At 38.1% G+C, this 26,862-nt stretch overlaps 1 protein-coding gene across 1 annotated transcript in view; it reads right to left on the bottom strand.

Moving 5' to 3' along the window:
- Window positions 1–26,862, bottom strand: part of ITGA2 (integrin subunit alpha 2) — a 68,130-nt gene that overhangs the window by 21,350 nt on the left and 19,918 nt on the right. Inside the window, exons 3-14 of the mRNA XM_030467085.1 lie at window positions 20,073–20,182; window positions 19,256–19,347; window positions 13,087–13,201; window positions 12,621–12,748; window positions 11,381–11,529; window positions 10,106–10,256; window positions 9,532–9,697; window positions 8,158–8,231; window positions 5,921–6,059; window positions 3,758–3,903; window positions 2,292–2,435; window positions 25–228 (exon numbers count right to left, since the gene is read on the bottom strand). Of these exons, the coding sequence (XP_030322945.1) occupies window positions 25–228; window positions 2,292–2,435; window positions 3,758–3,903; window positions 5,921–6,059; window positions 8,158–8,231; window positions 9,532–9,697; window positions 10,106–10,256; window positions 11,381–11,529; window positions 12,621–12,748; window positions 13,087–13,201; window positions 19,256–19,347; window positions 20,073–20,182 (1,618 nt within the window). The remainder of the gene's footprint in view (window positions 1–24; window positions 229–2,291; window positions 2,436–3,757; window positions 3,904–5,920; window positions 6,060–8,157; window positions 8,232–9,531; window positions 9,698–10,105; window positions 10,257–11,380; window positions 11,530–12,620; window positions 12,749–13,086; window positions 13,202–19,255; window positions 19,348–20,072; window positions 20,183–26,862) is intronic.

Below are 26,862 nucleotides of genomic sequence, written 5' to 3'. Positions count from 1 at the left end.
GCATTATGCAATGATGTTAATTACCTGTGAAGATTTGGTACGTATAGTCTTTTGAAATCCATTGTAAATGTAAATTGCTCCAGAGTTTTGGTTTTCCAGTGGTGCACCTATTACAACATCATTAAAGCCATCCAAATCAATATCTGCAAGCACTGCTATTGATGATCCAAAGCGAGCATTTTCTGATCCCTGTGGACCTTCCAAGAGTTCTTGTTGAGCCAAAATTCCCTTTAAAAAAGGAAAAGGAACAAAAAGCAAAACCAGAGCTATCATTGCACCAGATTAGACACAGGAGCAGTATCTATGTGCATTGTTTTTTGGTTTTGTTTTCCAGTACATTCCCTTGGACTGCTCAGCCCTGAATTCTTTCTCTATTGTATTGGCCATTCAGTTTGCATTATGTCTCAGAGTCCTGGCAAGCATTACACAGCAAAATTAAACCATACTATGCAAAGAACTAACGGCAAATATAACCATATGTATGAAGCTTAAATGTTCTCACTGTCCTCATCTGACTGTTCTGAAAGTTTCACAATACATTGAAAAATACAGTTTCCAGTTTTGGATTGCCAGTTTTATGCAGAGGGAATGGAAATTATGTAACTGGACATAATTCTTTGAAACAGAAATGGAATTTCCTAACTAAACTAATGCAAAAAACATGTGTCCAAATGCTAAACTCCTGACCTTTCCAGTGCCAATGAAGGAAGAAAGATTGGAGATCTCTAGAATTAAATGATTACATTTACACTAGCTTAGATTGAACTTTCTGGCAAATACTGCTCGCATCTTAAACCTGTTATCATGCTGTGCTTGAAATTTGGAAATACCAGCCAAGTTATTTATTAAAAATTATTAGGAAAGTGTTACTTGCACAACACAGGCAAATTGCACAGAGCCAGGTTCTCTAGAAAATAAAAATTTAAAAAATTCCTTATTCTTAATTTTTACATAATTTTAAACCTAACATTTGACAAAGACTAATGTTATAAGGATAATATTCCAATTTATTCAGTTTTCAAAACAAGAATAAAAGTTCCTTTACTTTTGTTTTCTTTTGTATTTCATGTTTAATTCCAGTCACATAAACCAATGTCAACTTCCAACAGTACTCCTTCCAGCACCTCCATCTACCTTGTATTTGCATTACAGTGCAGTTCTCTGTTGCTCTAGGAAGAACTGATTGTGACATACAGCTGAGGAGGACAGTCCTTCCTCTCTGTTTAGTTGATTGGAATTTAAAGGCCATTTGCTATTTGCTCTGATGGATGGCAGGTATTACTTTGCAAATTCAGACAACCAATGATTGTTTGATAGACTGTTAAAAAATGCCAGAGGCTTCAGGACTGTTAGTACAGATATCCTAAAGACACCTACTACAGTTCTGAATAAAACCCCATGATCATTCAACCATCAGACAAATAACATAGCTTCACTGATCAAGACAGACAACACAAGTAATAGGAAGCATCCAGTGTGAATGTCTATGGAACAATGCAGAAAACTGGCAGAAGAGCATTTATTAGAACCGTTTTGGGAATTCTGTTAGGTAGGCATCAAATCAAAATCAAATGGCAAACAGTTAATCAGCAAAAGACTTGAGGTATGCTTTTCACAGAAATGGTGTTATACTTGTGCACAATGCCTAGGACAGTGCCTAACAGCAGGACTGGGGAGCCAGGTAGAGTGGCAGACCCCTGGTCACTAATAGTTCTTAGCTAATAGCTTGCTTATTTACTCCACTTTGGTCAGTTCCAGCTGGCTTATTCCTAGATTACACATACAAATAGTTCAGCAGAAAGTTTGCAGCTGCTCCTGAAAAGCAGAATCAGTGAGATTGCAATGAGAAGGGCTCCATCCACAGCCCTCTAACCAGGCAGGCTTGGCACCATTTACCTCTGCCCTTATGCCACACCCCAGGAAAAGAATATGCTCCATTTCTCATTACAAAAAATAGCACTTAAAATATTTCTAACACTTTGAAAAAGATACACGGGATAGCGATTTAGAGGCCCTGAAAAGATCCAGGGCCAAAAGCTTTCCAGCATGCATGTGGCCTGTCTGCTTTAAAGAAGCTATCCTGTGGCACCAGCTGGCTGTGGGGCCAGAGCTCTCTGGTCTAACAGAACAGAGACTGCCACTAAATACTATTGCAGTTTGGACTGTTTTTTCCTAGGAAAAACTGTAGTCCAGGGAACAACAGTAAATCCCTCCAGCTGTAATCTGAAATACCAACACAGCACGAATGGACACAGAAAGGTGATTCCACTTTGCCGTAGTGCCATTCTTACCTTTGTGATGGAAAACATGTACACTCTGCCTTCTTCTTTCTTCAGGTCATTCATAAACATCGGTGCACCCACAAGCAGCACATCTGTCACAGAATCCCTGTTAACATCCACTGAACACAGCACACCACCAAAGTAGGAGCCAATCTGAAATCATCAATGAGTTGTGTTTGTATGTGGATTTTCTAAAGAATTATGTTTTAGCACCTAACTCAGAAAATATACACCCAGAAATACTCCGATACTAATGAATGAAACTGCCCATTGGAATGAAATGACTATATAATGCTCTCCAGTGTCTGAAGAATCATACCCTTATCATGTGTTCACTTTTTCTGCCCAGTAGCTTCTCCTATGGCTCCTATGGCTACCACTCAGCAATACAACTGGTTTTCAATGGGAGAGAGATAATTTTATTGATACTAGCTGGTATGGACAATGCTTTGAGTTTGTGCTGGGAATGGTGTTGATAACAGAGAGCAGGTTTAGCTCTTGCTCAGAAATGCTTACTCAGAGTCAAGTTTCCTGCTTCTTACCCCACCCCACTGGCAAGCAGGCTGGGGGTGAACATGAAGTTGGGAGAGGGGCACAGCTGGGACAGCTGACAAGGGGGATATGCCAGACATCATGCTGTGACATCATATGCATGCGACACTATGCTCAGCATGTAAAACTGGAGGATGAAGGAAGGATGGGGGAATGTTTGGAGTGATGGAGTTCCCAAGTAGCCAGTCCATGTGATGGAGTCCTGCTTTCCTGCAGACAGCCTGCCTGCCAACAGGAATCAGTGAATGAATTCCTTGTTTTGTTTTGTTTTGTTTTGTTTTGTTTGAATGTGAGGCTTTTGCTTTACCTATTAAACTGTCTTTATCATTACCTATAAATTTTCTCACTTTTATTTTTCTGATTCTCTGCCCTATCACTTTGGGATAGTGAGGGAGTAGCTGTGTGAGACTTAGTTGCTGGGTGGCGCTGAATCATCATGGGATGCAAACAGAGAATAGGCTATGGGAAGTCTATTTGTTAGTAAACAACTCTGCACACAGAACTACCCAATCTCTGATTTACTCTTAGACTTGTGTCATAATAAAACAAAATTAAAGTATCTAAACTTGCTTCTCTTTTTCAAATGGAGAACAAGAAAATTAGTATTCCAATGTCTCCTGATGTCATCTACTTCACAAACTCTCAGAGTGGGGCTCACTGAGTCTCTCCCATTTAGAAGTGCTGAAAGAATGATATATTAAGAAGCTTTGTATATCATCTTTTACCACTAATTGGATGACTTCCTAAAATACTGTTAAGAGTTAATGTCACTGAAATAGTCTAGTAGCAGAGAAAACTTCAATTGAATTCTAAATGCCTTGTAAGAAAGAAGAATTTTTCAGAACAAATGAATTGCAATTTACTGCAGTTTCACTAAAAACAGATGCCTTCAAAATCTGTGTTCAGGACCAAAATATACTTGCCTGCTCGCCTCTCTGGGACTGCACAATTGCAATATTACCATTGCTGTCAACATCATAAACCACTACTCTGCCAGTGTAGTTAGATCTTGGTGCACCAGCAACAAAATAGATGGAGCTCTGAGTTGAGAGAACAGCAACAGAATAACCTGGGGAGACAAGCCAACAAATAACATGTGTGAGAGACCATTAACTACACACTGTCAGTTGGTTATCCATAAAGCCACAGAGGATTAGTCAATCTGGTATGTTAGTCACAGAGAATGATTCTTCTAGATGGGAAGTTAAGCTGTCACACACACGTAAAATTTGCAATAGTCGTCTGGAGAAAACAATGACCCACAGATCAAGTTGAAGCAGGTTTGCAGAATACCCTGGTACAACAGTTTAGCCTATTCAGTAAAACAAAGATCACAAAAATGCAATGCTTGTGAAGAAGATAGGAAAAAGATGCAAAGAGTATCTTTTGAATGAAGAAATAAAGAGAAACATGATATGAACATTTGAGCCAGCCTCCAAGCTGTGAAGGAACACCTAGCTTCTGCAAAGTTTACAGTGTATTTTCCCACAGTTCATTAAAACACGACCCAGTGTATTGGCTGACTACAACAGGCTACACTAATAGCTTGTCAGCTGAAGAGCTTAGGTTGACTGACTACTTTGAACATTTTAATCCTCATTCCCATTATTCAAACATTATTTGCTTTCAGGAAATGTCTTTTAATACCTGCAAGTATTTTAAACATGTATGAGCACCACAAAGCAAGCATTATTACATATTTTACATTAGTTTAATTTTACTTCGGTTTAATTACAGCAAATTTATTTCAATAGACAAAAACAAAATCACCCTTTATAAAGACTGTAGTTTAAACTGAATAACAAAATCCCAGTGACTGGGCAGAACATGTAGTCTTCGGCAAGCTGCAGGACAACATAAGGAGCCCAGTCTAAAAGGTTTATTTATGCCCTGGTTCTTACATATTTCAGACTAATTTAGATTTGTTTTCAATCACTCTTTTTATAGGGAGAGAAAATTATTGGAAAATAGAAGTTCAACAAGCAACAAGAAGATTTTTTTTCTGCAAATTAAGTCCCCACTTTCATAATCAATACACCATAAGAGCCATTTGAAGTGATAGGGTGCAGTGGACTACAGAGGCTGACCTAGCAAGCTGTGATCTGCTAGCAGCCTGTCCGCTTAAGCTCCCTGAAGCTATTGAGACAGAGCTGGCGTGAGAGCTCTTAGTGGTGAACAAAAGGAGGTGGAAAGGAAATGAAGGGACAGAAAAAGCAACAAAGTATTTTTGCTCCAAATAGACTAAAGCCAATACCCTAGAAAGTGCTTTGTGGAGAAGTGCTGAAGGGAAATAATCTGACCTTTTAGTAATTATTGTAGAAATCAGAGTATTAGAAAATCTGAAGATGTCACACATGCTAAAGAGCTAGTGCTCATTAGCTTAGGTTTAGATTTATTCACTGTGCTGGATACAAGTAATACTAAGCCACAGAAAAAAGAGCATGTTAATTACAAAAGTATTATCTCATTCAATAACTTTAATGATAAGGAAGTCATGTGTGCTTAATGCGATGGCATTATTCTGCTGTTAACTACCAGAGCAGGCATGTTGCAAGTTTGCAGAAGATATTTACACGAAATGAGAAGACAAGCTGGGTGGCTTTAAAAGGGTCACAAAAACATGTGCCAGAAAATATATGTGGGCTATAAATAAGACCTTCCTAAAATGATAAAATGAACTGGAAAAGGCCAAGAAAAGAGCAAGCACAGATGAAATGACAGCAAGGTGAGCAGCTTCTCATCTTCCCGTAATTGGGGAAGTATATACAGGTATACAGACAGAAGATAGAGAATTATCGGTATGATATACTAGCAGCCTTTTCAAATCCCATGATTTCTTACATCTCTGTGACAAAGCCTATTTTTTCTCAGCTTAGCAGACTGATATGCGAATGACTTTTAAAATACAATAAAGATTTCATTCAACTAACTGTTCACCGGTACATAAAATCTTTCTAGATACAAAATTCTTTTTATACTTTTAAATCAGTTGTTAACAGAAATCTGGCTAGAGCAGAATTTTCCAAATTCTTTAGTATGTTAATAAAGGTTTGGTGCATTGTCATATTTGTATTTCAGTCCCTTACCTAAATAAGAGCTATGATTTCTGTCCTGTAGAATTTTCTCAAACACATGGCTTGGAAAGGTTGTGACTCTGTCTGAAGACTCCTGAACTACTGTTCCACTCCAGTCATAGGCCCCAACAGCACCCAGCAGCAGAACATCCTTTAAAAAAAAAACCCAAAAATAAACATTACAGATCTACCTATTTCAGAAAAAGTGTAAGCAATGCTTAAGCTATCATATGCAGTTTCCTACATCCCTGTGTTTAAGGCACTGATGTATGTTTCGGGTGATGGCCAACACCCAGCTGAATATGAGCCAATAATGTGCCCAGGTGGCCAAGAAGGCCTCCAGCATCCTGGCCTGTATCAGAAATGGTGTGGCCAGCAGGAACAGGGAAATGGTTGTGCTCCTGTACTCTGGGCACTGGTGAGGCCGCACCTTGAGTACTGAGTTCAGTTCTGGGCCCCTCACCACAAGAAGGGCATCAAGTTGTTGAAGTGTGTCTAGAGAAGGGAAACCAGGCTGGTGAAGGGTATGGAGGAGTCTTATAAGGAGAGGATAAGAGAACATGTAGCCTGGAGGAGGCTGAGGGGAGACCTTATTGCTCTTCCAAATTACCTAAAAGGAGGTTGTAGTGAGGTGGGTTTTGGCCTCCTCTCTCCAGTAAATAATGACAGGACTAGTGGAAATGGCCAGGGGAGGTTTAGACTACATATTAGGAATAATTTCTTAGGAATAATTTCTACTGAAAGAGTAGTCAGGCATTGGAAAACGCTGTCCATGGAGGCAGTGGAGTCACCATTCCTAGAGGCATTAAAAAACTACATAATTGTAGTGCTTTAGGATATGCTTTAGTGGGCATGGTGTTTTTTTCTGGGTGTAGAGTTGGACTCAGTGACCTGAGAGATCTTTTCCAAGCATGAGAATTCTGTGAATCTGTGATTCTAATTACTGCAAGCAGTTGATTGGAGCTGCTTATAGTTACCACTTACATACAGGACTTTACTGTTGTATTAAGAGGGATTATCACCTCTCTACTGTAGGAGAGTAAGTGACTGCTTTAGCTCCTAGGGCACTGCACCACAAGATAAAATAGGTTTATTTAAACAGTGATAATTTCTAAACCTGTCCACTCTGGGGTTAGACTTGACAAGTCTATATTTTTATGCACTCACGATCCTGAGAATACTGAGGATCAGACAATCTACACTGTTAAAAAAAAAAAAAAAAAAAAAAGAGATAAAGCCCCCTGCTTTTTTTCCAACAAAACTGCCAATGACAGCACACAAAAGCTGATGGAAAAAGGATACAAAATTTCAATCTTTAAGTGAATTGTAAGGAGATGTCCCTGAGAGAACAGTTAAATCTAAAATCCACATTAATATGGGTTATTATAGAAAATATTTAAAGCAGAAAGACTTTTATGCATAGAAAAAACATCGTTTATTCATGTTATTACAATTCTTTACTAAACTGAGATGCTGTTACGCAAAACTGCAGTAAGAATAGCAATGTATAATTTCCCTGAAGAAACCCCCTAATATTTCTTTTTTTTTGCCATTACCTAGCATCAAGTGCTTGGTAAATTAAAACCTACATTTTTTTTTAAACACCTCAAATGGAGAGGTCTTTTAAATAAAAATTAATTCATTTTCAAGGGCTATGAGAAAGAAACTTTCTGAATTTTCAGTCAAAAACTGCTTAAATCACAGAGGACCTGTTTGCTCAAGATAGTCTTAAAATTTATTATTAAAAAAAATATAGCTGATTTATTATTTTTTCTCATTTGTAAGTAAAATACACTTTAGACAAACACTATTAACTTTATAAATCTTACACTAATTCTTTCCAGACTTTATTTATTTACCTCTTGGTGACTGCCTAGAAATATACCAGCTTTACAATATGGTTTCAGTTTTTCTGAGTTATTAAAAATATTAACTTGGAGCAATTGCATTTTTCATTACATATGACCTCAGATCACTGAAATAAATGGATTTATACATCTCAAAAATCATTATTATCCAACTTCACATATTAAATTTTTTTTTCATTTTAGGGGTATATAGCACCTATTAGAAACAGATTTTTTTTTACATTCTATGAGAAAAGGCAATAATTTGATATTCTACTATTAAAAAAAAAAATCTTTAAAAATTGTCCTTATGTTTTATTACTCTTATTTGGTTGCCCTTCTCATAATTCATGTTTGTGTTAATATATCTTCTTCTATCATTAAATAATTAAATTCACATACCTCTTTTTGAGAATAATATGCACTGAAGCCCACCTGCGACATTTCCATTTGGAATGTATCACCTTGATCTGTACCTGGTAAAGCAAATGTTCACATATAGTAAGCACTACAGATTCACAAAAGAGATTGAATATTTCTGCCTCTAAGTGTAGCTATAGGGGACTTTATGCTATTTTTTTCAAAATCCACCAATTCTGCTAAAACATTTCCAGCATTCCAAAAGGGAAATCTGAGAGCTAATGAATTGTATCATAATCATAGGATTTAAGAACAGATTGGTAAAATGAAGCTACAATGCTATGAGTCTTTTAACAAAAAAATGCAGATGATGATGATGATGATAGAGATGACTGAGTCTTAAATCAGCCTCTACAGTGTTTTTGCTGGGGCTAATCTCCTTTTTTTTTCTTTTTTTCCTTAGGAAGCACTAATAAGATACAGAAATTAAAAGCTTTAATAACTGTATGCTCACAACGTTCAAATAAATCTTTATTATCATATAGAACCTACAAAACTGTTGAAATTGTTTTGAAAAGTACTTTTGAAGTGCAAGAATATTTCCTGAAGTGGATGGGGATCAGGTAACAAGAACTAAATGGTAGTACCATAAAACCAGGAGGGCAAGCTAACCCAGTCCCTTGGCCTGATTAATGGCATGAGCTTGGTGAACCGTAGATGGAGGTGAAAAATACGAGAAGACTCCATCTTGAGCAGAGAAAGGTTGCAGCCATGAAAAGCTCCCTTGGCAGTGCTCAGGGCAGGTAACCAGTCTCCCAAGCATGGTCTTAATCTGCCCTTAAAAAGCTGGCTTTTGGGGGGACAAAGTGCCTCCGAGTGACCTCTACAGCACCTTCCTACAAACAGTAGACAAAGAACTCTGGGAGATACAAGGGACAGATCCTGGCAGATGTCACACAGATTGCATTACTCTAGCTTTTCAATTCTGTAATCATTAACCTAGTCTTCTGATTTGCTTTTTAAATTCACAGTTGCTTACCATTAACAGAAAAACACGTGTGAATCTGACAAGCATAAATATGCCTCTCCTCCTCTGGTAGTAATAGTGCCAAGTACATTTGTGCACCTGAGGACAAGTCCCCAGTGGATATCTAAAGCCAAAGGATTTGACTGAAATTTTCAGCCACTGAGGAATATTTTCCACAAACTGCAGGAACTAAGTTGAAGCTCAGGCTCATGAAGTGTGCGTTAGCTTGGAGAACACCTGCACAAACCAGAGCCCTCCTGGGGAGTAGCCCACAGCTCCAGCTGCCCCTCATTTTTAGATTACTACACTAAGGTGAAGCTAAATAAAATCCCTGGTTCATCAGCTAGCAGAATCTGACCTAATTTTTTCAGACACAGTAAGTATTTTACCTTCTATACTAAAAATGCGCTCTCCAAGTGTTCCTGCTTCTTCTAGTAGTGCAGCCTCAGATGACACATTAAAGAAATACTTGTTTGTCGGATGACTAGCAATTCCTTTGATTTCTTTAATTAAGTTTTTAGTATCAAGTTCATGTCTGATTAAGTATCCCAAAACCTAGCATAAAATAGAACAAAAGAAGAAGAGTTAAGAAGATAAGGGTGTTACTCTATTTTCTTCTGTAATTTAAGTAATTATTCTAAATATTAAAGATTTATTATTTTCATTCATTTTACTAAATTGCTTATTGGGCTGTATTTCTCTGTACAAAAACATTCAGACAGGAAAAATGCATAAACCAAGGGAAAGCAGAAAACTACTGAAGTTGCTCAGATAATGCTGTTGTGGTTTGGTTTTTTTTCAACAAGAAAGACAGTATTTCACTAGTTCATAAAGATCAATTTCAGCTAGTTTCAATCTCACCAGTGTAAAAATGCATGCATTATATACATGCACTTTCATTTGTATACAATAAAATAATATTTTAAAAATCGCAGTTATATGTATAATTATAGTACTACTTACAGCAATGCCAAATCTGGTTATATTGTCTTCATTGCATTTACCTATCACTGTTTTCAAGTTGGAGCCATCATGTGATTCACCATCTGTCACAACAACCATTACTTTTGTGGCTGTTGGGCGTCCTCCCGATTCAGGTGAGAAGGCATACTGCCTGTCATAAAACATTGCATTTATCACACGTCAATTTAAAATGGATGCAGTTAGTTATATATACTGTAAAGACAATGTCCATCACTGACTTGGATCAAGGTGCATCTGTAGTCCTTTTCATCTGGAAATCTGTAGTAAGAATTTTCATTTATGCTGCTAATAGTTTTTTTCTCAAAGCACTGCTCAAAGAGCCATCAGAAATATAGTCAGCGAAGTAGGAAAAAACAACCAAGTTGGATAAAATGGTATTTCTGATAGAAATGCATGTTCTAGAGAAAACAATACTTCTTTGTACAAACGTTTATATATAAAAAGGTGTTTGGCTTTTGTTTTGGTGTTTGTTTTTAATTTTTTGTTCAGAACTGTTAATGTTTTGTAACCAGTATAGCAAGAAACTGGGTCCAACAAGTTTAAACAAAAGGGGAAGAGTATTAATCAATACTACTGCAAATAGAGACTCCATTGAAGACTGAGTCTTTCCCTAAACAAGATTTTCAAGACTATTTGATACACTAATCAGTATTTTGGCCTAGAGTGCATTCCTTGATTCAACTGCAAAACAGCATCTTCCTGCTGAGAAACAGACCTGGTTTGTATATATATTCAGAGACATGTAACATTGTTTTCAGTATTTCCTATTTTCATACTGCTAGAGCTGCAGTAACAGACAACAGACAAATGATTTTATTTTCTCTGCCATTAATCAAAGTTGACCTGCAAATCTGAATGTTATTTGTACCACTGAATCACTAGATAAATTTTACTTCTTTTAATATATTTTTTTTAATATTTCCTAAAAGCTTGTCCATGGTGCTCGATGTTGTGTTGTGTTTAGACATCTGTGACAGCCCAAAAAGCTCTGCTGGGTACCAGAACTACTTTAGAGTACAGTAGAATTTAACTCTAAATGGATAAAGACAAGCTTTTCAGCAAGTCTAGCTTACATATCCCTGTGCTGTTCTGTATGGAGCACTGTAAATGTACCTGAAGGATTATGCCTGGTACTGAAAACCTCCCCAGAGGCTCTAAGCATATGTACTCCCTGTGGGAATGAAATTCAGGATGTGTCTGTTGCCTCATAAGTTAAATTACAATAGCACCACAGTAATCGTTGATGTGTTTTACCTTGCATTGTCAATGGCTTTGAAAGTATTAGTCAGATCTCCTCCCTTCTGTTGTGTTCTCTCCATTGCTTTAACAACCTCATCCTTTGTTTGATAGGTACTCAAGTTGAACACTACATGGGGATCATTAGCATACTGAATTAAACCCACCTAAGCAATAAAGGAAATATGTTAGATTATCACACAATGCTTATGCATTTGTCAAGTTGTAGTTAAAGATCTGCAGATGCACATGGGGTTACTATTTTCTTTTAACACATATAAAAACCAATTAATATTAACAAGTTTGGGAAGCAATGAAAGCTGAAATGCTCTTGCACCTTATGTCATTTATTATGGACTACAATGTGTTATGCAAACAACTGAAATACTACATATTAAATGTTTGATTGGTTACTTCTTGAGGAGCCGATGGATAACAATAATAGAGGGAGCTCTAAGAAAAATGAAAAAACAGAAAAAATTCTACAAGCTGATAGCACCTCAATCTGATCTCTTCTAAGGAAATCCTAAAGGTTAGTTACTTGACAGGACTGCAAGCCCTTTTGATTTTTAATACAGGTAAAGCAAAAGACATGCTAAGATACACATTTAGTATGAAAGAAAAAAAGAAAAACGAGGAGATGAAACTAAAGGTGAGATTCAGAAAGGACTGAGCAGGAAGCCTAGCTTTTAAGCAGCTCACTTCCAAAGTCGCCCAAGGAAGAAGGCAGCCTTTGGGAGAGAGATTTCCAGTGCCCAAGTCTTTGTTCCCAGAACTGTTTAAGGAAAATGGACAACTGTAAAGACAGAAAATGTTTTTAAAAAGGCAAAAAAAATTTTCTTACCATCACCAAATTAAAAGGAAAAAAAAATTTCAAAGATCAGACAGTAACCAAGCAGAAAAAACTCCTATTTAAAGATGCACCAGTTTGAAAGTTGAAAGCAGAATGAAAAATGCCCAAAAATCTTTTCAACTTTTACCACATCCACACACTGCATTTTAATTACTTTTACACCTAATGCATGGAAGAGATATGACTTCTTTAAATGTAACCTACATTTGTATTTCAGTTGGTTTATGTTTTGAATCAAATAACTAATCCCATTTGAAATAGGCTAGCAGTGAAATAAAAAACCCAATACAGATAACAGAAAAATAGCTTTGGGGAGGGGTACTGTATTTTTGCTAAAACACACTTGGTTTTATTTAAAATTGTCGGTTTTTATTTTAGATCTTTCTCAAAGATGTCTTTACTTACCTGGGTTTTGTTAAGGCCTATGTCTAAGCCTTGTACAAACTTTTTCAAAAATGCCCGCACTGCATCCCAGGGATAAATGCTGTTTGACTCATCACAAACTATCACAATATCTACAACAGAGGAACACTCTAAAATAAAAGCAAAAAGTGAATTAAATGTACTTTCAGCCTAAATAAACTTACAAAATTTAGAACTGCTCATCTTGGTCTCACACAGGTAACACTGTGGGAGACAGGAAAATTTGGCCAGAGTGAGGGCTCAATGGAAGCAGGTGCAATGTCTCTGAATTCAAAGGGGTGAGCCCACATTCACATCAGCATCAAAGCATGATTTGAGAGTCCTTATGTATGAATCACAGGACTTCACTTTTTATACATTTTTTTAAGCATCGAAAATTAAGAGTCCCCAGCACAACACACATTGATTTATTCTGATATGTTTTTTTCACTGGAATCTGTTATCTTACTTTGAACAGCAGGAGAAAAGCTTCTTAGGATCTGGAAACTTGGACTGATTTCAGAGCAGACTCCTATTGCATAGTACTGGCTTCCACACTGTTGTGCCCACAAAGGACCACAAGTCTTAAAAAAAAAAAACACAAAAAAAGAAGCTATAAAAACAATGAGTAATTTTCTTACCACACTCATGCACAAAAGAATAAACAGGACAACAAGTGTATAGGACCAGAGAAACCCTCTCTGGTTATCAGGCCAAATCCCTTGTAATCACCACGATAGTGTAAGCCCTTTTCACAGACTGTCTCATTAAAAGAATTTTTCTATCCATGATCTTCCTAGTGCCTCCTTCTTCCACCTGGACCCTCCAGAATAATCGCAGCTATAACACCGGAGGAGTTTAACTTGGTCTGTATGGAACATGTCCTGTTTAAGCCGCCTGCCCTGCAAACTCTGTTAGAGATCTGCTTGTCTCTTAAAAGGTTGCGAAGTACTCCCACTGACCAGGAGATGGCACCAGAGGCACAAGCACGAAAATTGCCTCAACTAGGCAGCGGAAAACTCCTCTGAGTACGGCCCATGGTCACCAATAGAGTGACCAGGCTCTATTGGAGTTTTATCATCAGTGAGCAGGCACAAACACATGGTTATTAATTTGAGAAGCCTTGTTCCAAAGGGCAATTCACTTGTACAAAATATTTACAAGCCAAAAGTCTTCACGGTCTGTAGCGCAGGTGCAACCTCACAGTGCATACTTTCCTTCTCAGCTGAAGCTAAAAGGTGGAATTTGTCCCTGGTCTCACATATTCCTAAACTATGTGTTTCATTGCCTAATGGGGAGGACAATCTTGCTTCTCTGCTTAAAATGTTCTCTGGAAAAAAAAGCACCTGCAGCTGGATCAACCATCTGGTTGCATGACAGCCACATTTCTGATGGTACAAGGATTTTTATACAAACCTAAATTGTATAAACCTAAAAATATATATATCTAAATTAAAAGGCTAGATACCAAGCCAGCATTTTGTGATGAGGACATCTGAGGGGAGTGATTTTATTTTTTTCCCCAATACATTAAAAAGGGACTTCAGGGTGCTGGGCTGAATGGCTGAGGGTTCGGAGTGCAGGTGGTGTTTTCTTCGATTCTGTTACTGACAGTGTATGTTGAAAGGAAAAGGAAAGCACACCTGATCGATTGGCAGCTTAGAGGCTGGTGCCACAGGTTGCATTTTGGGTTCTTTGCCATGGAGATGTTTACATGGCACCCAGCCTGCTGGCATGGGATGGTGAAGAATTATCCAGGATAGGAAAAAGGCTTTTTGGATGGGAGCTGGCAGGTCTCATTAACAGGGCTTTAAACTAGGTTTGAAGAGGGGAGGGAATAAAATTGTGATCACTAGAGATGAGCCTGAGGATAGCATGGTGATACTAGGGGCAAAACCGATAACAACTCAGCTCAAGAAAAATTTTAAACTCACTAAGGACAGAGCCACTAATAGATGGGCCTGGAAGAGAATCACAGGCCAACAGGAAGGCATGTGTACATTAAAATACAAGACCTGCCAGTATGGCTACATCAAAACAGGCCCAACTCAAATGCTTCTACGCAAATGCACGGAACATGGGGAATTAAGATTAGTTACACGTTCGCCTGCCTTCAGGGATATGATGTTACTGGTATCACTGAGACATGGTGGAACGGCTCCTATGATGGATTCTTTATGGATGTCTATAAACTGTTTAGGTATAAACTGTTCAGGAAGTACACGAAGGGCAAAAGAGGAGGAGGTGTCATTCTCTACATCAATGACCAGCTGGAGTCCATGGAGTTCCACCTAGGGATGGATGAGGAGCTGACTGAGACAGGATTAAAGATAAGTCAGAGGAAACAGATATCATAGTAGGGGTCTGCTACAGGGCACCCAACCAGGGTGACCAAGTGGGTAAGGCTCTCTTTAAACAGATAGGAGCTGCTTCGCACTCGCAAGCCATGGTCCTCATGGGGGACTTTTATCACCCTAACATCTGCTGGAGGGACAACAGAGCAAAGTACCATCACTCTAGGAAGTTCCTTGAGTGCATTGATGACCAAATGGTAGAGGAACAAACCAGAAAAGTAGCTTTGGTAGACATTGCTCTCACCAACAGAGACAGGCTGGTAAGTGATGTAAAAATTAACGGAGATGAGGTTTCAGTGACCATGACACTGTAGAATTCAAGATTTTAGGGCAGTGAGGAAAGTGCAAAGTAATCTGATGGCACTTGATTTTAAAAGGGCAGACTTTATTCTCTTCAAGGATCTGCTTAATAGTGTAGAAAGGGATGAAGACCTGGATGGAAAGAAGCCCAGGAAAGCTGGTCCATACTTAAGGGTCACCTCCTGCATGTTCAGGACCAGTGTGACCCAACAAAGAGGAAGACAGCCCAGTGTGCATAAGCAAGGAACCCCTTGACACACTTAGGGCTGAAAACAAAGATTACAGAAGACAGAAGCAAGGACAGATAACCAGGGAGAAGTACAGAGAAGCAGCCAGAGAAGCAAGAGACCAGGTTAGGAAAGCAAAAGCACAGAGAGAATTGGATCTGGAAAGGGGGGTTAAGGAACACAGGAAAAATTTCTATAGGTATGTCAATGGTAAGAGAAAGACTAGGGAAAATGTGGGACCACTCCAGAAGGAAACGGGAGAGCTGGTCACCCAAGATGTAGAGAAAGCCAAGATACTCAATGACTTTTTTAGCCTTTGTCTTCACTGGCAAGGATTCTGGTCACACACTCCATGTTGCAGAAGCCAAAGGCAGGGGCTGGGAAAAGGAAGATTCTCCTGCTGTAGATGAAGAGGAGGTTCGAGATCACTTAAAGAACCTTAAGGTGAACAAGTCCATGGGCTTGATGGGATTCACCCACAGCTCCTGGAAGAACTGGAGGATAATGTTGCAAAGCCACTGTCCATCATATTTGAAAAGTTATGGCAGTCTGGTAAAACTCCTGCTGACTGGAAAGAGGGAAACATAACCCCCTTTTCCAAAAATGGAAAAAAAGAAGACCCAGGGAACTACAGGCCAGTCAGTCTCACCTCTGTGCCTGGCAAGATGATGGAGCAGATCCTCCAGAGGGCTCTGCTAAGGCAAGCAGATAACAAAGGAGTGACTGGTGACAGACAGCATGGCTTCACTAAGGGGAAGCCCTGCCTGACTAATTTGGTGGCCTTTTATGATGGGGTCAAAGGCCGTGGGTGTGTAGCTAGAGGACAAGGGGTAATGGTTTAAAATGTGAAGATGGGAGATTTAGGTTAGACATTAGGAAGAAATTCTTTCCTGTGAGGGTGGTGAGACACTGGCACAAGCTGTCCAGGGAAGCTGTGGCTGCCCCCTCCCTGGAAGTGTTCAGGGCCAGGCTGGATGGGGCCTGGAGCAACCTGGTCTAGTGGGAGGTGTCCCTGCCCAGGCAAGGGTGTTGGAACTAGGTGATCTTTAAGGTGCCTTCCAGCCCAAGACATTCTGTAATTCTACAATGTAGGAACTTAAGAGAAAAACAAAACTTTTATATAAAATCTGTGCAACAGTTCTGAAATAAATTAAGTCTAAATTATTCCATTACATATACTTTGTGATTGCCCTATCCCGTCAGGAGAACATAGAAAATAGACAAACCAAAAATCTTACACCAGTTTACTAATGGCAGACCACATCAAACTATCCTAAGATATTTAAGAAGATGGCAGATTTCCAGACAGCAGAAAACCAAGTATATCTATGCTATCTAATCTTGAGATAAATGGTATTTTTAGCTGCTACATGGGACATGATTAGTTTTTCTGGAAAGCATGGACATTTACAGAAGTGAGAGGTACAAAATAGTCTACATAGTGAACTATGAAGCTGGAGGACAATTACTAGTCTTTAAATTAAAAAAAATAACTTTAATTTTTTTTCAGGTACATTTCATTTGCTCATATTCTAGTTTTCTTCTGTATTAGTGGTAATCTTAGACCAAAAACTAGAAATGTTGTAACAACCTTTGCTGATCTTCCCTTAAAAAAAAAAAAAACAAAAACCAGCCAACTAAACAGCTCTAATGTTCTAGCATTGCTAGTCAGAAATTTAAGATGCATCATTAATATAGGAGAAAATTGGGAGATCACAAATCAAGAACTGATGGAATTGAAAAGTGGAATACTAGAAAGGCAAAAAGACTTGCTCTTAATTCATTGCTAAGAAAATTGTGCATTCACTGGAAGCTCATTGTGTGGAAGAGACACAAGCAGATGGATTGGGCACTGGCTGACTGCAGGATGACCATAAGCATGCAGACAGCATGTAAGCAGGTCGATCCTCAAGATATTTGGTAAGCAAAGCTTAGCTAAGGGAAGGACAAAGGCAAATGATAGTAGGGTGTTAGATACAGGAGGGAAATTTCACATGCAGTGAGATGGGAGTACTTCGCCAGAAACAAGCTGATAGAAACTTAGATCAGAAATCTGGAAAAAAAGTTGCTAACCATCAGTGTAATTCTTAAGCACCTTTCCAACAGGACTAAGCATGCCTCAGAAAAACATAATGAGCATGTGGAAATGACTGCCCTGTACTTAGGGTACTTGTGGGAAGCAATCACATGCCATCAAACAGCTGAACCAGCAGATTCATGAGTGACAGCACAGACACGCCAAGCTGGGGCAGGCTCCAGCCAAGCATCCCAGGGATGCAGCAGGGACTGGTGCAAGCAGAGGGAGGCTGGGAGGGAAGCAGCAGCAGGAGGAAGGAGCACAGGGAGCTGGGAGAAGCAAGCCCTGAGTTTAACACAAAGAGGGACAGCATCTCAGAATGAAGTTCGGGCTGGAAGCAGCTTGCAATTATAAGTAGACAGTCTTTGCTTGCTGTCCAGTTTTTGCAAAAATTAAGTCATGGGGCTTTTGTAAATTCTCGAGGTTGAAAAAAATAAGCACCTGTCTCCAATACACTGTTCTCCTTGTATCAAAAAGAACTCCTGTCACCACAGATGTGGCCAGCTCTTCACGCCTTAGCATTTGACCTTTTTTTGCTGTTACTTTAAGCAATTTAAGAAGAGTCAATCAATACTATTGGATCAGAAATTATTTTTAAATGAGAGTTCAAGTATTATCAGAAAACAGAAATTTTTCTTCAAAAGATATTTTATATCACTGTAATTACTAATACTGATTAAAAGTGTGTCTGAATGAGACAGTATTAACAGTAACCAAAGGCTGAACAGTATCCAAGAGCCTGAATATTTTATAATCAGTGTCTTCTCAAACAGCACCTTTGATGTATTGTGAAGTTATAATTAACTTAATAACTATTAGCATATAATACATATTTATAGTTAACTTTATAATTGACTTTCTCTCTCTCAAGAGAGCTGCTGGAACTAGACCTGCTTTTAAGTACTTCAGTGAACTGGGCTATGTGGTAATGAAGATAATAAACTTTTGAATCCTTTTGTGATTTCTGGAAAGATGCAAGAGAAAAATATGAAGTTTAAAGTGAGCCTCAAAGATATTTTGTCTGCAGTTTATTGTTTCACTTAATTACTGCACATGCCTACAATGTATGAATCGAAGTAGAATACACCTACACTACATCAGTTTAAATGCTTAAGGTTAAGATTGTAAAAAAAACATTAAACAGGTGTTAAATTCCTTTCAATTATAAAATCTGTTTTACAGGTTTCAAGGAGAGTGGTTTGCAGAATGTAGTCAGAGAAAATGTATCCTCTTCCAGCTCACTAACTAAATAAAACGTATCACAGATGCATAGGACTGGAAATCCTAACACTGCAGGAGCACAGTCATTATGCAATTGTGTATATTGGAGGAGAGAATCCATACTGACTTTTGAAAGGACAATCAGAACTATATAAGACTGCCTTTAAGATGTCCATGCTGGAAATATTCTTGCCTATGTTGTCTGACTTACAGAACCTTCAATTAAATGCTCTTCCACAGGATATTTAAACATCAAAGGAGAGGATTTGTAATTTTACTAATTTTGGACCCTATGCAAAGACAGTGGGATGGATTATTTTTAAATACACAAAATATGTATTATGTGTTGCCTAATAAAAAGCTTTCTGCTTGGACTTGTAAAAAAAAATGTGGAGAATTCTAGTTTCTTCATTCTTCTCAGGAATTTCTGTATGTACCGAGTATGTCCTTGATACGCACCAAAAATCCTCCTGTTTTTGAGTTCTGTATTAGAGTCAAGCCAAGGTTCATGTCTTCCGTTATCTCAGTCACATTTGGAATATTTATTAAAGCTGAAACAAGAAAGACATTAAGTAATGACAGAATAGTAAATGAGATGTAGAAGTAATTTAATAAGTTGGAATTCTTTCTCAAAAGCTTGACTTCTCAGAATCTAAGATGCCTCTTCTAAATAGCTGCATACAAATCTGACACAAAAATAGATGAAAGCTAATCTTTGTCAGAAATTTGCTAACCATCAACTATAGACATGAATTAATTAAGTATCGCCATTTAGAGTACTTGTCCTGAGAAGAACTGAAGGCAAAGAGAGGAAGAAAACATCTACCTATTGAGTACTTTTTGTGTGGCCAAGGAGCTGCAGCTGAGCAGATACTTTTACATTCCTCTGAACACCAGACTCCTCTGATCCACTGTCATAATTTAGACAAAAAACCTGAAAGGAGCAGGGGAGGACAGAAATGTTCTGCACCACAAATAAACGTAAAGTTGCATCTCAGCATACTCGGCTGCCCCATGTTTTCATAGAACGAGAAAATGGTCACATATTCAGTGTGCAACCACACAGAGACAGAAAAGGCTTATGTAATATATATTCACTAAGTGCTTCTTCAAATTAGAATGTAATGAGTCCTATGTTAAGAGTGTAGGGGCCTATTCCAGCTGCTGAGATTGTGCACAGAGATAGCTCAGAAAAGATCTAATAAGACAGTTGGCCTGGTACAAAACAGAAGAAAAACTTAATAGTTGCAGTGAGACGTTATTTATTACAACTTACCTTGTAAGTTCAGTTTTTCACATTTAGTTTTGGATATATTGACAGGACATGCATAGATATCTCCGGTTCTGCTAGCCGGATAGCCACTCCATGGTGAACTAACCAACAACCTAAAGCAATAGGAAATTCATTAGGACTTTAATGATGCTGGAAAAGTCTAACAGCATTATTGCAGAGCACACTAAGTAAAAGGCAAAGAGACTTTCAGCAGACATTGCACCTAAGGCACTTGGGAGTTTTCTCCAGAGCTGTTAAGCAGCTTTACTTGCATGTTAATACACTGGATTCCCCGGGGCAACTTTGGTGAAGAGATCTCTGGGGATTAGGGTGTCTCAAAGATATAAACTGTTGTTTCTATGATGTTATGTCATAGTGTCAGAAGTAATACAGCAAAGATATTAAGACATACAGAGAGGCATCCAAATTTAGAAATAAATATACTGGGGACTGAGAGATAAAAAAAAGTTGTCTTGTCAGCTAAAGGTTAATTCATTCCTTTTAAATTATTCTTTTAACTGATGAGAAGCATTTGCAACAGGATCTGCTCAGCAACAGTCAAATGCTTATGTCTGAGCTTGAAAGCTACCACACCTTGACCACACTGAGTCAGAAGGAAAATACCACAGGTGGTAATAGTCTTCTGTGTGAATTATTTAATCCTGAGGAAGAAAATTAAGGCTTATGATAATTAGTGCCTACAGTATGAAGTGATGCACTTTCTCTGATTTATTCTTTCATCAGCTCTAAGTTTTCCTCTCCAACATCAGCTCCTGAAGATACCTTTATCAGAAAGGATTCACAAAACCAATTAGTTCATCCCCCAGGAAAAATGCTTAAGAACATCTATTTTTCAGCACAACTCTCTGAGAGAGTGAAACCACAAGACTGCATATAGGTGTGAAGGATTGGAAGAGAAGGACTATTCTTTATACAGTTTAATGTGCTGTGAAATAAGGGTAAGGCAAAACATGATCATAAGAAGATGATCTTAACAGATAATTAAAAATAAATGGGTGATTAGAAAGCAGGGATTGTGGGCTTTAGCACCATCACCAATATGTATTTCCTTTCAGGCAGAACAGACTATGTTAGTAGGTAATGCATTTATGAGACAGTAAAAGGACAGGCAATGAGACCCCAGTACAGATTATGGCATTTCATAAGAAACTACCATTTTCAGTTGGTCAATGGGTTGCTAAAAGCAAAATTGTCACCCTATAAAAATGTATACACAAAAAATGTAAACCTGTTGCACTGTAGAGCAAATTGTATGAAATTATGTTTCAAAGCAATTGCTATACATCATATTAACATGAATAAAATGGCTTTGATAAAAATAAAAAAGTAAGATTTTTGATTCCTTTTTAGCTTTTGCAAAAAAAATACTGCTAACTGCATTTTTTCCCAGCTTGTTTCATCTCAGTTAAACATAAACTTAAGAGCAGAAATAATGTTACTCTGTTTTACCAGTTCAGTTGGCGGTAACTTCAGACTGCAATTTCTTTGTGTTAGCATTATTTTGAAAATACCTAGCTCCTTCTTAATTACCTTCTGAAAGACAGTGATTACACAAGCAGCAGAAAGAAGATTTTGTGTACTTGTACCACCTCTAAACCTGCAGTCCAGGATCATGTCCCATCTCTCTAAATAGTAAGACTGAATGCTTTGCTACTGGTGAGGAAGCCTCTGATGATCTTTTTATTTTCTGAGAAATACAGCATCTTCTGCATAGCTCAGGACCAAATAAATAGTTCTTATAAGAAACTACAGCATTGGCCAGGTGACAACAGATGGTGTAACCCACAAATGTTTGTAGGGACACGAGGGGCTGGAGCTGGTCAATAGCGTTTGCCAAGAGTAAGACACAGTGTTACTGTTTCCCCCTGGCTAGGTACTACAGAGTTGCTTGCAGTTGTAAAATGGTAACTGTGCTATCAGAGAGAGGAAGGGCTAACAGTTTTTGCACAAACATAAGATAGCTTTAAACAGCACAGCAGAACTGCATGTGTAGTATCTGAAATTGGAATAGCTTTTCAGCATGAACTATCAAGCCGAGCAGTGCACTGTGTACATTTGTAACTATTGGTATGCTGTTCTCTAAGATTCCCAGAAGGCAAATACATTTCAGAGCTCTTGCAAGATGACACAAGTTCACAAAATGCCCCGTATCTTGGAAATACCCCCTGCACTGCTCCATCTGGTTATAAAACTCTCTGTAAACCTCTGCATTGCGCTGGCTTCTGCAGCCATCTGTTATTTAAAGCACAAAGCACATAGCTTCACAGAGTGTGAAAAAGGGAACAACAAGGCTGCTTATTAGCTGTCCCCAAACTCCAATCCTCACCTTTGCTACAGACATAAACTAGAGATAAACACCATCCGCAGTTTAGAAAAAGTAGTTATCTCCTTTTCAGCATGTATATTTGCACTCATGTCATGGGCAGTCACAAGGGCTTTGCAACTTCTGTTTTCCCCAACCTCAACATTAATTCCAGTTCTGAAATATGTTTAGACAGACAGACCATTACCCTTCATGCCAAATCGATCCACTTGTAGAACTTCATATTCACAACTGTATCTTACTTTCACTAGCCCTGAAACTACCCTTGAGCTATTGCACATACTAACAGAAAACTGTAAGATAAAAAAAGACAAACTCCTATAATTTTAATTCCAAATCTAAATCTATGCCAATTATACCCAAAGCAAGCTTAATTTGGTCTTTCATTTAGCTTGAAATCTTCATATGTTGCTGGAAGCTATTATAATACTTTCCCCTTTGCTGTATTATCCTCCCTGGTTCCATAAACCTGAATTCCATAACTGTGCTGTAGACCAAAAAATGCCACTCCATATACAGAATTTAACACTTAGAACTGACTACTACTGGTACTGTGATTTCCAGAAATTAATGAAGTAATTAAACTCCTTCCCTTATTTCCTTGATTAGTCTAACCTGCCATCAACACACTCGTAAGAAAAAGTTATTAACCAGCTCCTGCCAAGCCTAGCCCTCTACATGTCACTGCCAACCTTAAAGGAAATAACTTTATTATTATTTCTTTTGTACCCTGAGCTTCCTAGTAGATGTAATCTGTATTAAGAATCAGCAAGTCTTACCTGCCTTTCAAAATTAACACAAAGTATTACAGTAGAGATGTACACAATACAGCTATGGGAAAATGCATGTATATCTTTCCAAAACATCAGAAGTGAAGATAGCAAGAGAGTAACTGGCTAGCATCCTGCTAAATACAAAAATATTTTTTTACTGTGATTAAACAGGATGCAGATGAAACAGAGTGAAACAATGTATCAGGAAAGAATGCAAGAAATGAGTACTACTAGTTGAAAAGGCTTGTTTCCAAATAAACTGCATCTTGTATAGTACATTAATTTAGGGTCTTTTTTATCCATGAGTTAAATGTTTAATTTTACAAAACTTCCCTATGTGTCCTTGTAGACTACCTATACACAATGCTCTACTGACTAGCAGGTAATATTGTCACTGATTTTAATATTCAGTTCCTTAATCAACCGCCAACATTGTATACAAAGCAATGAAACTACATGAAGTCAAATAAAGTTCAGCAGCAATGCCATACCACACAGGCTGCAGGAGTGGCAGATCAAAGTGCAACTAGAATTATTTCTGGGAAATTAGACCATGACAAAGCCAGTAAATGGCAAAGTGTGATGTAGCAGAAAACAAAATCAGAATTCATGGCAAAGGGCTCAATTCCCAGCTGTTGTCAGAACATGTTTGATATTTCCTGGTTTCTCCTTTCCGTTCATGCATTTGGTCTTTGGTGTGTTTTTTTTAAACACAAAGGTAGCTAATAGGAAATAGGAAAATAAAAGTAGAATGGACCTCTTAAACCACATGGCTCTTTTCCCTACAATTCCAGGGAGCAGTGACTAGATATTACGACCAGAAAACTCTTCACTTTCATAGATGCGTCTCTGGATACTCTAGAACCCACTTATCAACATCTAAACTTCAAAACCTAAAGTGAGCTATGGCAAGAGAGTTTGACTGACAAATTTTAAATGCCTAGAAGACAGAAGACAGAGCTGCTGCTCCAAGCAGGAAAAAGGCAAACTGTAGGACATGAACTTGGAAGAAGTAAAAGCTGGGTGAAGAACCCAACATTAGCAGTGGTGCTGACACTGAAAAATGAAGCTGTAACAATGGCAGCAATTTGTTTAAAAAAACCCAATGAAACCTATGGTAGAAATTATCCTCAGGAAAAAAGAAGGCTTAAAAAAGAAGTGTTGATTTCTGCAGAAGTTGCTACAGGGATTTGTCTTTTCACCAAAAAAAATTGGTCTGAAGGGGCAACACAACACCTCAAAAGAAAGGTTGCTGGGCTAGTTAGCATCACTCAATCACTTCTAAAATTATTTAGTACTGCTATAATTATGTTATACAACAACAAGGGCAATGAACATTAACATGTCATTAGTGAAGTGAGATGGAACGAAACAAAATATTTTAGAAAGGAAAAATCCCATAACATAAATTGTAAAACAAATTTTAGCAGACTGAGATTTTATCTCTGTTGTGGGATGTTTCCACAGTCTGAATAAAGGTATGCGTAGGGAAAAGTATTTTTACAGCTATATACAGATATTCAATCTTCCCCATCTGAGATAGACATAAAATCAAATCTCAGTATGGATTAAGTACTGTTATCGTTGCAGAACATCATCAGCCACTTTTCAGGCCATGCACATTCAGAACGAACTTAACAGGGTACAATATGCCTCACTAAGAGTTTAAATTTATAAAATAACAGAGAGCTTGGTCACAATTTAAGGTTCAAGGAAGAACCAAAGCGTAATTTGAATGATGTCTCTGTTGTGGCCAATTACTTGTGTGGTGGACTGCCTAAATTTTTCTAATGAGTTCCTTTGGCATTCACCATTTTCCTTGAGTTCATTAAAGAGCCCCTGTTTTGAAATTCCCACTGTGAAAAGCTGTGCTTGACTTGTAAGTTTGTCCTTATTTACAAGCACCATATGCCATCAATGCACAGCAGAGCAGTGTCCAATTATCCTGGATCATCTGACTCTACATAAAAAGAGCTCTCTTGCTGGTTTGTGTCACAGCTACCCAACACATACCTAGCCCCTCTATAGCTCTGGCCTCCATGTTTGACTGCCTTTCCTCTTATCCCAGAAGAAGTCATAACGTGGTGCTGCACGGAGTCCCAATTCTGCAAAAATTCCTCTCTTTATATTTTTCTATAGCCCTCAGGAGATGTACCTCCCAGAAATACAGCTGAATAATTTAACTAGTCCCTGCTGTATTTTCTGAATCTCTCTCCTGCCTCTTTGATAGAATACAGGAGGATTTTTAAAGCTTCATTTAATATAGCAGCATGTGGTTTTATTAACAGAAGAAAGGTCTAGGAAGGGATGAAATTTTTGATGGAACTCAGATTCTGGATAATCACTCTCACCCTCAGAGAGAGGTGCCTCCCAAGAAGTGTTTGATGTGATGAGCAGCTCCATTGTGCCTAAAGAGAGTTCTCAAATGCATCATTACATTCTTATTGTCCAATGACAGTATAAGCATAGGGTGATAAACTTTGTCTCTGACAGAAGGAAGCATCTCAATCTAATGCAAAGCTCAGACTGTATCTCACTCCTACTTCAGCCATTTCAACAAGTGTTCTGCACACATCCTGCAGCCTCTGCATCACTTACAGGACAAAATAACTCTACTGAACAGCTTGAGTGTCGCTTTGGCTTTTTGTTGGGGGTTGTTTTGGTTTTTGTTTTGTTTTGTTTTTTGGTTTGGTTTTGTGGTTTTTAAATAAAGCTCACAAGAAAAAGCTCTAGTGTCTCAAGGAAAAGAAAACAGACTAGAAATGAAAACAAGAGAGTAAAACATGACTTTTTATCCTAAATTATTTAAGAATTTATTGAGAGGGAGACCAAAAAGAGTTTTTATTTACTGAAGAGTAGCAAGTCATGGTTACTAAACAAGAGCTGACAAAATTGCCCTGACTTTTAGAGGTATGGTTACACCTCGTGCAGTGTTTGAACAAACGTGTCTTTCTACAGGAAAGTTTCCCAGATCTCTAATACTCATATACTTGGGAGAAGATATGAAAAGTTAATTCTAAATTACTTTCTTTCCTAAACCTCCCACACTTTATCGAAGAAAGCGATAGTGGAAGAGTTTTCTTATTAGAAGTAAAAATAGAGTAAGGACATGTAAAACCTAAGTAGTTTTGGTGAGTTTGGAACTTAGTACTCCTGTTGGAAGCTTGAAGGTAAACTTACAAGAAGGTAAAAACATGAGGCATAATTTCTCAACGTATGAGACAAAATATTCATTTCAAGCATACATTCTTGTTCTCCTCCAATGGCTTTACAAAGAAGCTTTTTAAAAAAGAGAACACTCATCTGTGGGTGACTAAACACATAATTAAAGCAGCAGAGAAGCAGTTAGACGCCACATCAGGCCATGACTGGAGGCTGATTGGGAGCAAGAAGAGATGCTGAGCTCTTAGTTTGAAGGATAGAACCCTGCTCTCCTCCTTTGTCTCCTTGTCACTGATGATAAAAACAGTAATGCTGTGAGATCTAGGTAGTCTCCTGTCTGCATATGCAACCAATTGTGACTTGATAGTGTTTCAGTGCAGGGCTATGCATAAGTATCTCAGCTAGCTCAATATTATTGTCTGAGCTTTTCCAAACTTTAACTGTATGGATTTCAGATGTTGACATCATACCATCTTTTTACTGAAAAAATGTTCGTTTACTTACTATCCTTCCA

The sequence above is a fragment of the Calypte anna genome, chromosome Z, assembly GCF_003957555.1.
Source record: "Calypte anna isolate BGI_N300 chromosome Z, bCalAnn1_v1.p, whole genome shotgun sequence".
In the NCBI taxonomy this organism is placed as follows: Eukaryota; Metazoa; Chordata; class Aves; order Apodiformes; family Trochilidae; genus Calypte; species Calypte anna.
This window is presented reverse-complemented; position numbering and strand designations above follow the sequence as displayed.